The following is a 12,825-nucleotide window of genomic DNA, read 5'->3' as shown; positions in this document are numbered from 1 at the left end:
GTGCAGTTTCTGTGGTCTCTGTCTCATCAGTAATGAAAAGCAAACAGTAGCAGCCCACTGGTGTACCCACCCAGCTTCTTTAAACAGCAAACAAGCCTGCAGTAATAATTACAGCTCAGAAACAAAAGTTAGGTGGAACCAATTTGCTTTACAAGACATCACAAGAAGACTCAGGGAGCTCAACCAGTCTGCTATGCAGTGAGGATTCCAACAATTGAAATAAGTCACTTTGCTGGGCTTTTTTTTTTCTTCTTAAAGCATTCCTGATAGAGGACCAGTACAACGCTCACCTCATATTGCTGTTTTTACTAGAAGTGACAAACATTCCCAGGACAGAAAATCATTTTCTCCCAAGCTCCTGTCCTTTCTTTCCCCTCCATTATTTATTAAGATGGTAATTCAGATGTTTTTAAAGATTTTCTGTCTGAATTCTAACTTGTTTTTAATATATCCTTTTCAGAAGAACAAGCTATTACTGACTATTACAAGTTATTACATTTACTGGCTGAGACAGCAACTGCAAGAACAGGAAAGCATGCCATACATCAAAAAGAAACAGCAGCAGAAGAAATGATAACCCTTTTTATAAGTAATTCTTAACTGCAACAATGTAAATAAAACCTCCTGAAAACATTTAAGATGTACATAACCATTTTAATAACTAGGTTTACTAGAACTAAAGAGTTGGAGGGGTTGTTTTTTTCCAAATTTATTCTTATTGTTTGCCTGTGGTCACATTGGGAGTTGCATTTACCACCGTCTCTAAAGTCATTCAGTTCTCTGTTGCTGGGGTTTTCCTCCACTGGAAAGAAAATACATAGAAGCACAATTGTAAGTTAAATAACTGGCATGCATCGGGATAACTACAAAACTTTTCAGCCATTCAAGTTAAAGCTATTTCCACCTGTCACGGCTTCAGTTCATCAAAACTTCCACAATTCAGGCTGTGTTTAAAACTATTTCAAAATGCTTTAGAAAACCCTCAGCAGAACATACAGAACATTCATTACCACACCATTCTTTCTGTGTCTTAAGACAAGGTTACTCAATAGGATCACAAAACAAAACAAACACAACCAAACTAAAAGGTACTTTACAAAATTATATACATTCTCAAAGAGGCTTTACTAATAAATTCAATACTGTGTAAAAAGCAATTCACATTTTATTTTAGATTGCAATAAACTGTACAAAAATGTTTTATTCTCGCCAAAAATAACAGCAATATTTTCAATCTTACTTCTAGACAAACAACGAACTCTTATTTTAATCTTTCCTGGGTGAGTTCACAAGTAAACAGACAATAAGATTCACGGGGGTTTTTTTGTCAAACAGACTTATGTTGTTCTGGAATAAATCCTAATGGTTTTACTGTCTTTAGGGCATTTCAGCACTCCTGCCATGCTTGTTAAAAGCCTGAAGTTGTGTGTCTCACACAAAGGAATGTAAACAGTCAAGAGATTAAACAGGTTGACTCTTCCAGTGAAACCTTAAACGTATCTTTGTACCACGAACATTCACTTTACACCAAGAACAGTCCACAGCATGAGGCCTGTGCAATTGCTGAATTCATTCTCCAAAATGCCAACTGAATGGCCATCAGTTAAAGACAAATTCAAAACGCATGAAGTCAAATTCTCAGTAACAGAAATGGATTATACCCTTTTTAACACTTTCAGCTTTTTCTTAACCTATTTCATGAGCAAATATTGTAACAGCCCCATCAGATCTACAATCATCACAACGTACTTCTTCCAAGATGCAGCAAGCAAGCACCCAGTTAAGTCAATCAGATGCAGAAAGCACCTCTGCAAAGACCATGGGCTTATTTTCAGACTTGTTTTTGTTCACATAGGATATTTAATACAGACTAACAAAACATAATGTGGGTTATTGACCACAGCTTCCTAAATCTGAGACCAAAAATGGAAATACAATTGCGGTGATTATTTATTTCACATTTCCAAGTTTTTTTTTTTCCTCCCTCCCCCACCTCCATTGCAAGATAACTAGCAAAAAGCTGTTTAATCAGACTGGTAAGAGCTTAAAAAAAATAATTAAGCACTTTCTGTTACTTCGGAGTTGTTTGAGGGAAGAAAGTCTGCTTGAAATTCCACTTTACCTGGATAGAGTTTAATGTATGTGTCCACCATTAAGTCTAAGTCATGTTTTATATCAATGTTTATGTTCAGCAAAGCTAGGTTGCTTGACCTTTGCTCTGTCATGGTGTTTTTCAGGTATGCCTTTAAGCGCTTTCGTCCTATTTCGTATTTCTCATTCTCCACTTTCATCACTGGAAGAATGCACAAGACTTTAAGCAGTGCATATACATTAGGGAAATACTTTATGTCTGGCAAGTGAAGTGCTTCATAAATAGTAGCTGGAAGTTCAATATCCTTTCCTCTGTGCTTCCACTTGATTCTCCAACAATGAAGCTCAGCAGAAAGCGTGTCTGGATTAGGTAAGTCATTTTTGTACATGTCAGCATGATGTTCCTCAGATGTATTGAATTTGAGCTGACCCATGACCGAGGGCACTAAAGACAAACACTTCAGAGCTTTTAAATGTTGTTCTGAGAATATATCTTTTAATTCTTGAATTATATGTTCCACTGTGGGGACGCTAAGAATTTCCTTATAGTAATTTTCTGACGTTAACTCAGCATCCAAGTTATCCTGTTGCGACCTGCGATATTTTCCAGGGAGTTTAATTTGTACATCCAGTTTTGCAGCCAAATTTGTTGCTTCCTCAAACCAAAACTCATGGTAAACTTCAATATTCTCCATCACTTCATTCAGAGAATGCAATACTGCTGTTAGGCTGCTAGCTGCAAAGAATACATCTGATGTCTGTCCCTGCAGATTTTTCCCAAAAGCTCTCGTAAAAGACAGAACGTTTTTCAGAATTACAATAGTGACGATGAAGTCAAAATCTGTTAATGCACTTGAAAGTACAAATGCTCGACCAGCAATAAAGTTGTTCCACCTGACAGAGGAATCGTTGCTTACCGCGTCCAAACACAGCACTAAAGCTTGCATGAGATCCACCAAAACCTCAAAAGTATCATGCCTGCCTGTCCACTGAGAACGGCAGATCTCCTTCAGCTCGTTACCTTTCTCCTCGTTGTTCTGAAAAAGAGCAGAAATTGTTTTGTCCAGTTCCACCAGTAATTGTGGAGATCGACTAAAAAGACAGCGAACTTCTTCGATTGTTCCTAGGGCCATGGAAACTCCAACAACGGGAACCGACTTTGCCAACCATATATTTAAGGCACAAGAGGAACACAGCGTATACACAGCTTGTGGATACTTCTCCAAGAGTCTTGTAGCCACAACTTTCATTTTAGAAGCAAACCCACTGGAGACGATGTAGGCTTGACCCCGACAATATTCCATGTTCAGACCCCACTTTTCAGTAATAGTCGTATGAAACTTGACAGCTAATATTTCAGGATCAGCCTCGTAAGGTAAAAACCCTATGAATTCTTCTCTCAGATTATGAGAATCATCAACAAATCTCACCAAGACTGGCAAATGTTCCTCTCCTGCTATGTCTACTACTTCATCAGTGACAATAGAAAAGAAGTGCGAGTCTCTTACTTCCCTCAGTGTTTCTTCTCTAACGCAGCTCTCACAGATCTCAAGCATTTGTTTCTGCTGCGTTTTTGAACAATACTCAAGATTGACTGCAGTCATCTCAAACCGTTTCCTTAGAACTTCATCTCCAGCATTGATTCTGTATTCCAGCAGAGCCTGAAAGTTATCTGAAGTATAAATACCTTCTGGAAGCTCATCCGCATTATGGCTCTCCAAGGGGATATTTTGTTTACCCATGAGGATCAAAATTTCAAACAACGACTTAAGGTAATCCTTGTTTTCTCTTTCTTCCAGAGTTAAAGGAACATATTTTTCCTCTTGCTGCTCCCCACCTTCCTCTGAGACAGTGGTTTGTGCACTGCTTTCATTCAGTTCTTGAGTTGCCTGTTCCCGTTCAAAAGCTTCATTAACTACAAAATACAAAATATTGTAAGTGTTAAGACAACTAAAATGTAACATTTGCTTCCCCCTACTATCTCTATTACCGTTAAGTTACTGGAATCCAGAGAAGAATGTTTCCAGTTTTAAAGTGACTGAATACTTTGGAATGAGCTTAGATGAGCTATCCGAGTCAAGCACCAACTAAATTATCCTCCTGAACAAATAAATAACTTTACAGTTATGTGCCCTACAGTTCCTCATCAGCCTTAGTAAACAAAGTCTTTATAACTGATTATTTTGCCCACTTACTCTTTTGCTGCTTCAGTGTTCTTATTTCATCTTCACTCTTAAAAAAAAAAAAAAAAGATATATTGATGTTATTGTCTACCACGTGACCCCTTTAAAATAATGAAATATATCAAGGTCAGATGCAAATATTGCAGACGAGACCATTTTCAGAGTGTTAATACCTACCAAAAAGGTGATGGTCAAAGAGAAGGAGGCTCTTGAGGTAGTTTATTGCTGTCACGACACATATCTACTAATTACAAAAGAATGATTTGCTACTACTGCTAAGGTTCCCATACATACACCAGGATTTTGTTCAATCTGCATTTTACAAGTATGAGTAAATCAACTACATTAAAGAATTCCATTCTACTACAAACACATACTGATAGCAGTAGCCTTCAATTATTTCCTGATTTTCTGTTAACAAACACTTATCAAATGCATTCAGAAATTGTTGTACTCTGATGTATAAACACACTTTAGGAGTTAAATTCATTTTAATTTTCAATACACTAAAATCCACAGAGACCGAAAGACACAAAGCGTCACGAAGGAGCCACTGACAAGTTACAGTTCCAACAAGAAATTGCCTGACCTTGCTTTTACACATGGATTGTATTTGTAGAGCTTTGAAGGATGTCTGAATTACAGAAGTGGCTCAGAAAAACAGTGAACACAGAGCAAGATTTGCAGGGTTGCAGCTGTAAGGTGTTTTTCAGTTAGCACTTCAGTAACAAGTAAGAGGAAGCAATAAACTTCCCTTGGAAGACACAATCAGCTCTCATTTTCCAGTTTATTTATTAAACATCTCTTGGTAGATAAAACTTCAGTGTAACATTTGGGTTTTAACTTATAATTAATAATATTATATTCAAATAGCAGTATAGAAACTGAAAACACCAAAGTGCTAATTGTCATTAGACATCTCATATAAAATTTCACACAAACTTACTTGCTTTTATAATTTTAACATTAAAGCAAAGCCAAAACAAACTTACTTTACGAACTTACCAGCTCTTTTATCCGTTTTCTATGTCTGCTGTGGGGATTGTTCAGATGACTTGTAAGATCAAATATAGTTGGCACAGCATTATCTCTTAAAACTGTTCTGTAAGGGCTCTGTAAAAAGACATCTAGATTAGTGTTGCCTATGGGAGGGAATCAAAGTCTCTGAAATCTTGTGTTTTTGGGGAGGAAAACTTTGGTTTCTGAAACTTCATGGGTTTTGAGCTTTAATTGACCATGTCTGGACATGTCATTGGACCTAAGGTTTAAAACAGAGTTTCATGAAGCTTCAGGGCACATCCAGAATTACTTCTAATGTGCATTTTCTGGTTTGTTTCTGAAATGCTGCCTAAACAAAGACCCTGTCACGTGTACTACCACTAGGAGCTCCTAGTCTGACCTGCTTGTTTTAATTATTCTACATAACGAGAAAACCAACTTTGCCTATTTCAGTCTAGAAATCAAAAGTTGGTTCAAAGCCACAAATCTATCATTTCCTACTGCTAAGTAAACTGTTAAAAGAAATAAAAATCAGTATCATCTTAATGAAGTAACAGACTTCTATTCTTCACGCTAACAGGAAAATGTACCATGATTTTTGCTGGATAGTAAAAAGCAGGAACCAAAAGCCTGATAGATACACAGAATGTTTAAACCTCTTGGCCATAGCTGAGTGCAACTGAACTGAATGACAACATGTGCACACTTCAGTAACAGCACATTAATGATTTTAAATAATTAGAGGTATGCAAACGTGATCTTACACCCCATAAACGTAAATAATGTTGTAACACATAGAAACAGTAAAGGAAATGAACACTGTTTTGCATGAGGAAAGATCTTATGCAGGAGATCAAAGATTAAATGCAGCAATCTGATTAAAAAGAATCTTAATCATGTTCTGCGAGGTGCAATAAACCAATGCTTGGTTTTACTTACACTTCTACATATCATAGAGGTCTCGAAATGTTTAGCGCACAGCCTGTAGTGCTTGTTGAGTTGATCTGGAGTTTTATCTTCTAAATCTGCCCTTCGACAATTCTCTACCCATCTCTGACACCTGTATGGAAGCAGAAAATGTTAGCTAACTTTAAGTTCTAACAACATGCCCTACAGTTTGAAGCCTGGCTCAGAACCAGTGTGCAGTGAGCCCTGCCCTTCATGGAAGGCTATAAAGAATCATAAGGACTTTCAAAGATCTGCTTTGAGCCATTTGCTTACCATTCAGTATCACCAAGGAATTGCTACTGTCAATAATTGATGTAAATTAGACAGCATGTATTTCCCTCGATGAGGTCTACGCAACCACACTTCAGCAGCACGCAGCATCCAGTAAAACTCATCTAACTGTGTAATGAGGTTACACAAGCTCCTATCTGTCCTGGGCCAAAGCCCTCCCCAAACAAACTGAAGAAAGCCAGACAGCTACACTACCAAGAATTACAATGCTACCAAAGTAATCCTACAACAAAAAACCAGAAGGAACTTTCACGACACTATCAATAACTTCTTTTACAGCACATCACTTTGCTATGTACTTCTCAGCTTTTCAACTTGGATTCATATTGGCTATCACAAAGCCTGATAAGTATCCTGATAGTGAATGGAGAAGGCTTCGGTCCGGAGGAATGTTCAGAACAAGAGCCTGATCTTACCTGCATCTCTCCACTGACTCAGGAAGACCAACACAGAGCAAAGTCAAAGCTCCTCGCTTTATGATAGCTACTCTGAATCACCTCCTGGCAAACACGGGAGCAAACTGGTTGCAGCAATGTCTATAGCACATATACAGGAGCTGGCATATAGTTGTCAAGGCAAAGTCAGCCCAAATCCCTCTATCTCCAATGTCACTGCCATCCAGAGAACGAGTTAAATACATACTAGTTGAAGCCTCTGAAAGAAGCCTTGGCACAAAGAGCCTGAATTTGTGGATCCTGATCAGGCACGGGCACCAAGATCCTCACCCTACTGGAGCATAAGATCTGTAACCAGAGCCCCAGACATCTATGGAACTTCAGTGGCAAAGGCTGGAGCGTTGGTGTTCTGTCAGGTGACCACACAACTAAAGGGAGATGGTAAATGTTACAAGGTTGGACTCAAACATGCAAACTTTGAGTTCCCTAGGTCCTTTCCAGCAGGTCTGTGCTCCATCCTTACACCCCCTAACTTGTACTGATAGTGAGGGTTGCCATGAACCAGGTGCAGACTTGCAATTGGACTTATTGAACTTCATGAGGTTCTCCTGGGCCCACTGTTCAGCCTGCCCAGGTCTCTCTGGATGGCATCCCATCCCTCGGACATGTCAAATGCTCAGTGTCATCCGCCAACTGCTGAGGGTGCACTCAATCCCTCTGTTGATGTCACCAATGGAGATGTTAAAGTGCACTGATCCCGATCACCATTTTAAGCCACTGACCACCATTGATCCTGCAACCAGTTCCTTGTCCATCGAACAATCCATGTATCAGATCCATATCTTTCTAACCTGGGGAGAAGGATGTTATGGGGGACTGTGTCAAAGGTCTTACCAAAGTCCAGACAGATTACATCAGTGTCTCTTCCCTTGTCCATTGTCACAGACAGGCCATCATAAAATGCCACTAGGTTGGTCAGGCAGAATCTGCCCTTGGAGAAGCCTATCTGGTTATCCTTTACCTTCCATATGCCTTAGCACAGCTTCCAGGAGAATCTCCTCCATGATCTGGCACAGGGGTGAAGCTGACAGGTTGATTTCTACATCTAAACACACATCTTATTTCTCACGGCATTCTACGTGGCCTAAATCACTCGTGCAATTGTTGCTTTACCAGCACACAGACTTGGCACTTGAATACCTCATCACTTCTGCTGTTGCTTAGGATGCTCTACCATCAACCACTAACTCACTGGCAGCTGCTTGCCAGAGAGGTTGCAAGTCTCTGGATGCAGTAATCCAGATGGGGTCTCATGAGGGCAGGTAGAGAGAGACAATGAGCTCCCTTTCTCCATTTGCCACCCCTCTTTCGATGCAGCCCTGGGTATGGTTGGCATCCTGGGCTTCAAACCACACTCTGTTTAATGTGACCCAGTGCACTGTTATCCCTCTTGGCCACAAGAGTACACTGCTGGCTCATGGACGACCTGTCATCCACCACGATCCCTATGTCCTTCTCTGCAGGGCTGCTCTGAATGAGTTCTTCTCCTACTCAAACCCATCATCTATGTCACTGACAGAGACACTGAAGAGCACTAATCCCAAGACAGACCCTTAGAGGACACTACTCATGACCCAGACACACAGAGCCATTTACAACAACCTTTTGATCGCGACCATCCAACCAATTCTTCATCCACCCAGCTGGACACAGAGCCATCTGGCCATTTACCAAATGAGACTGGAGACACCCCAAGGACCCCCTGACCCAACTCTACCACAGCATCAGCATCCAGGAGACACCCCAGGTACCCCATGACCCAACCCTACAACAGCATCAGCATCCAGAGGGGTTTTGAAAGAGGATGCTTCAGAACCTCTCTAACCCTCTTGGCATGGAAAGGGCTGCTGGTGAGCATGAGACACCTGTAAAAGCAAGGCAGCAAAGCATCCTCAGAGCCAAGCAACCCTTCACAGTCAAGTCCCTTCACTGGGACCCTCTCACAGTCCCTTACAGCCTCTCAGAGCCAAGCATGCCCTCATTCACGTTCCTATTGCATCTAACCCCCCCCCATACACACTCCTATGTTCCCTCTCCCCCCACCCCAAAGATTTAGGGGTGCAATGAGCCTCCACCTCGACGCATGCGCATCAACGGCCCGTAGGGTCCCACAGAACCCCGCCCCTCGGGCACCACAGAGCCAAGAGAAGAAGCGGGGGGGGCTCCATAACAGCCGAATCTTCCCTCCTAAACGAGGAGGAGCACGGAAAAAGGAGGAAGAAAGGAACCAGCCGGGATGTCAGGCCGGGTTTTGAGGGGAGAAACGAGGCCTAATGGCCTGTTCCCCTCCTCCCTTATCGTTCTCCGGTTTGGTTGGGCTCTCACCTGACCGGGTCCCTTGGGAAGCGGAAGAAAGCCAGGTCGGACTGCGTGCTCTTGCGGGTACAATTAGGGGCCGCGCAGAAGTTCGGCATGGCCCACCCCCCCTCCCTCAAATCGGAGGGGCTGCCCCTTTAAATCCGCCGGGCCGCAGAGAAGGGGAGGGGGGGGAGGAAGAGGAGGCCGGGGGGAAGGGAGGGAGGAGGGGTAATGGGGGGGGAAAGCGGCTCCACAGTGCTGTGAGCGGCCGGGAGGATTCACCGCCACCCGCCGCCGGGAACAAGGGCCGCCTCCTTCCCACAGTGCGCTAGGCCCGGCCGTGAGGAACCCGGATGTGCGGTGCGCATGCGCGCTGCTCGGGTCGGAGCCAGAGAGCGGGAGGGCGGCGCGCATGCGCAGAGCTGTGTGGTTAATGGCTGTTCCTTTAAGGGGCCTGTGAGGGTGGTGGTGTGTGTGAGGAAATAAGCCATTAATCACTAATTCATTAGTAAATTATCAGTGTTAGGAAGGTGAATCTTCACAAGACAGTGGGCCAAGGGAGAAAGTACACCAAGCAGAAGGATAAAGGGCGGAAATACTTTCTATTATACCTACTATTTTGTGGTAGGAAGATTGTTTTGCGCTGAGGAGCAATGTTGGGCCCTGAAGTTTATCTCATAGATGCAAATGAACTGTTAAGATAGCCAAAGTGATAGTAAGAATTGTGATAATTTGTAATAGGAATTGTAATAAATTGATAGTAAGAAGCCCACTTAAATAACATCTGTGTTATATTGACCGTATTTAGCCTGAAAACAAGCCCTGGTAACAGAATAAAGCCATAACTTGACTGTATTTAGCCTGAAAACAAGCCTCAGTTACAGAATAAGGCCATAACCTGACTGTATTCAGCCTGAAAACAAGCCTCAGTTAGAGAATAAGGCCATAATCTGACTGTATTTAGCCTGAAAACAAGCCTCAGTTACAGAATAAGGCCATAACTTTCTTCTCTTGTGTATTGTTTAGGTCGTCAGGAAGGCGTTAATACAGACTGGATGGATGTTGAGGTAAACCAAGAGCTGGGCAATGAGTGTTGAGAAGTAATGGGAACAAGGAGCAAACCTGCTCTGAAGACTTCATCTTTCTCATTGGCATAACCAGAATTGAGCTTAGAAAACAAAGAGTAAGAATCTGAATGGTTAGAGTCAGTGGTCTGAGTCAATGATGTCAAGCAAGAGTTGTTCAAGGGCAGTAATACCCCTCTGCTTTGGACGTCTCTTAGAGAGGTTTAATGACACACACAGAACCCTGACAGGTGGGATTTTGGAAGCGTGAGCTGAAGAAATGAAAGTAAATGTCTTTCCAAAGCAATTTATGTAGGTTTTTTTGTTCGTTTGTTTAATTCATTTGGTTCCTTTTGGATAGGCCGAAAACTTTTATGTTTGTTTGTTAGATATGGAAGCCTCGTTATAAAGTGCCCTTCAAATTGGGATTCTCAAAGCGTATCTCATTTGGACTAATAGCTTGAGTTTAAGTGATGTTAATTCTTTACCAGAATTTTGCCTCTGCCATTTAGCTCTATTCATTCTTCCTGAGTAGTTTCAGCTGATGCTGAAGATGTGTTTAGCTGCATCTAATTGCTCTCATTGTCTAGACAATCATCAACATTCATATCTAGTGAACTGTTGAAGGGAATTAACCAGATCAGAAATAGCTTTTTTTTGGTTCTTAAATATACAAATTTATATAGATTATGTTTTAACTCAGGTGAATTTGTTGTTCGATTTGCTTTGCAGGTTGCATAAATGTTTGTGCTGATGTAGGGAAACACACAAGAGCAGGATCGTTTTCAATCACAGTAGTGGTTTAACAGCATGAACGTGTAATAATAGTTTGAAGCTTCCTATTTTACAACACTTTTAAAGCCTTTTTCAGTGTGGAAAAAAAATGACTCTTCTCCCTTAACTAGTAATGGCAGCACTCATATACTTTATCCAGGATTAAAGGGCCTCTTTTTCCCTTCAGAATTGATCCATCAAACAAGGGAATTGCGTGTAGGAATACATAAGACTCCAAAAAGCCAAACCAGAAGACTACAATGGTATACAAAATAAATTGACCATGGCATATATTTCCTAATGACATCTTCAGATCAAAATATCACCATACAAGAATGCTACAGCTGTTGTTTTACTCTTTGTTTTTTAACTATCCTCTGAGTTATTCAAATATAGTTCACAACAGCCTTATCTGTATACTGTTTCCATTGAATACTGTATCAGTAGGGTTATGCTGATAGTCTGTATCATCTGGATAAATTATTAAAGGAATTGTGTGTGTTCACGTGGATTTTTAATTGCTTTATTTCACCGCTGCTAAGGTCAGTTGATCTCTAGGTAGGGCTTTATGTAAGCTTGCAAAATAATCTCTTTAATGTGCTTCTGGAAATGAATGGGATGTCTCTTTCACAGGGTTAAAAGCTTAAATATGCTTTTATTTTCTAATAGCATTCAGAAATGATTGTGGTGTTCTACATGTTTCATGTTAGCAAAATGTAAGAGTTCGTTTGCAAGAGAGTATTTAAAGTCTAATATCCTTTAATGATTTTATGTCGTGTGGTCTGTTGCAAGTCATGTGGCCACGCTGTTGTTGGGTTAACTGTCAGGACGAAACATATGTCAGTTTAATCCCATAGATGTCTCTGTATATTTGTATCCGCATCCCTGCTGAAATGTGATGAAATTTGCAATGACAGGATGAAATAAAACAGTGCTTGTGTTCAGAGCTCGCCTGTAGGATTGAAAGGCAAAGGTGGGGAATAACGCTGTACACTACATGGAAGGACATGTGCAAGTGCGTTTTGAAGCATGCAGTGCTGGTGACCAATGTGCAGCTTAACTGTGACTGTAAGTAATGCTGCATTCTGGCCCCATTTTTGCAAGTGAAAGTTAATGAATATCTTTCAGGGTCATCAGACGAACTCCCATTGCGTTGTCCCTGTTTTACTGGGATCATTTATTTCGCAGAAATCATGGCTGGTTTTTGCAGACTTTCTATATCAAGCCTGCGCTATGAGAAAACAGAACGGTTGCCTTTGTGCCGCTCAACTTTTATGCAGGGCTACAATCTGTGTCAGACAAGGTCTGCCCAAACAATGTTATTTATGCACTGGCATAGCCTTCCAAGTGACATAGCTTTGCAAGTGACTTATGCTAAGCTAAAAAACTCTCTGCTTTCGGGACTACTGCTATTCCTCCCTGCATAGAGGAAGCAGCTTTCTTAATTATAAGCAGTTGCTGAAAAGTTCCTCCAGCCGAAGCAGATGATTACAACCTCCTGTGCTGCTCTATGGGCAGCACACACTAGCAGAGCCATCTCTAGCACTAGCAGAGATTCACAAAGCAGCAACCTAACAAATTCCTGTCCATCTGCCCATTTGGAGGCATTCATTTTTAGTTGGTGATGCTAACCTTAATTTGCAGTCCTCCTTTCCTTGATCTACTGCCTTGATTGTGCAATATATTGATATGAGCATTCAGAGAAAAAAGCCTTTCAAAAGA

General features: G+C 41.2%; 1 protein-coding gene across 1 annotated transcript; it reads right to left on the bottom strand.

Moving 5' to 3' along the window:
* Positions 1-1,092: 1,092 nt before the first annotated feature.
* Positions 1,093-9,705, bottom strand: THAP12 (THAP domain containing 12). Its single transcript, XM_015852483.2, has 5 exons — positions 9,293-9,705; positions 6,213-6,333; positions 5,280-5,387; positions 4,287-4,323; positions 1,093-4,006 (listed from the first exon to the last, which is right to left on the bottom strand). Exons 1-5 carry the CDS (start codon positions 9,379-9,381, stop codon positions 2,058-2,060), a joined length of 2,304 nt encoding a protein of 767 aa, XP_015707969.1. The 5' UTR covers positions 9,382-9,705; the 3' UTR covers positions 1,093-2,057.
* Between the last annotated feature and the right edge of the window lie 3,120 nt (positions 9,706-12,825).

Source organism: Coturnix japonica, chromosome 1 (genome assembly GCF_001577835.2).
Source record: "Coturnix japonica isolate 7356 chromosome 1, Coturnix japonica 2.1, whole genome shotgun sequence".
Taxonomy (NCBI): Eukaryota; Metazoa; Chordata; class Aves; order Galliformes; family Phasianidae; genus Coturnix; species Coturnix japonica.
The sequence above is the reverse complement of the archived record's forward strand: the minus strand, read 5'-3'. Positions and strand labels throughout refer to the sequence as shown.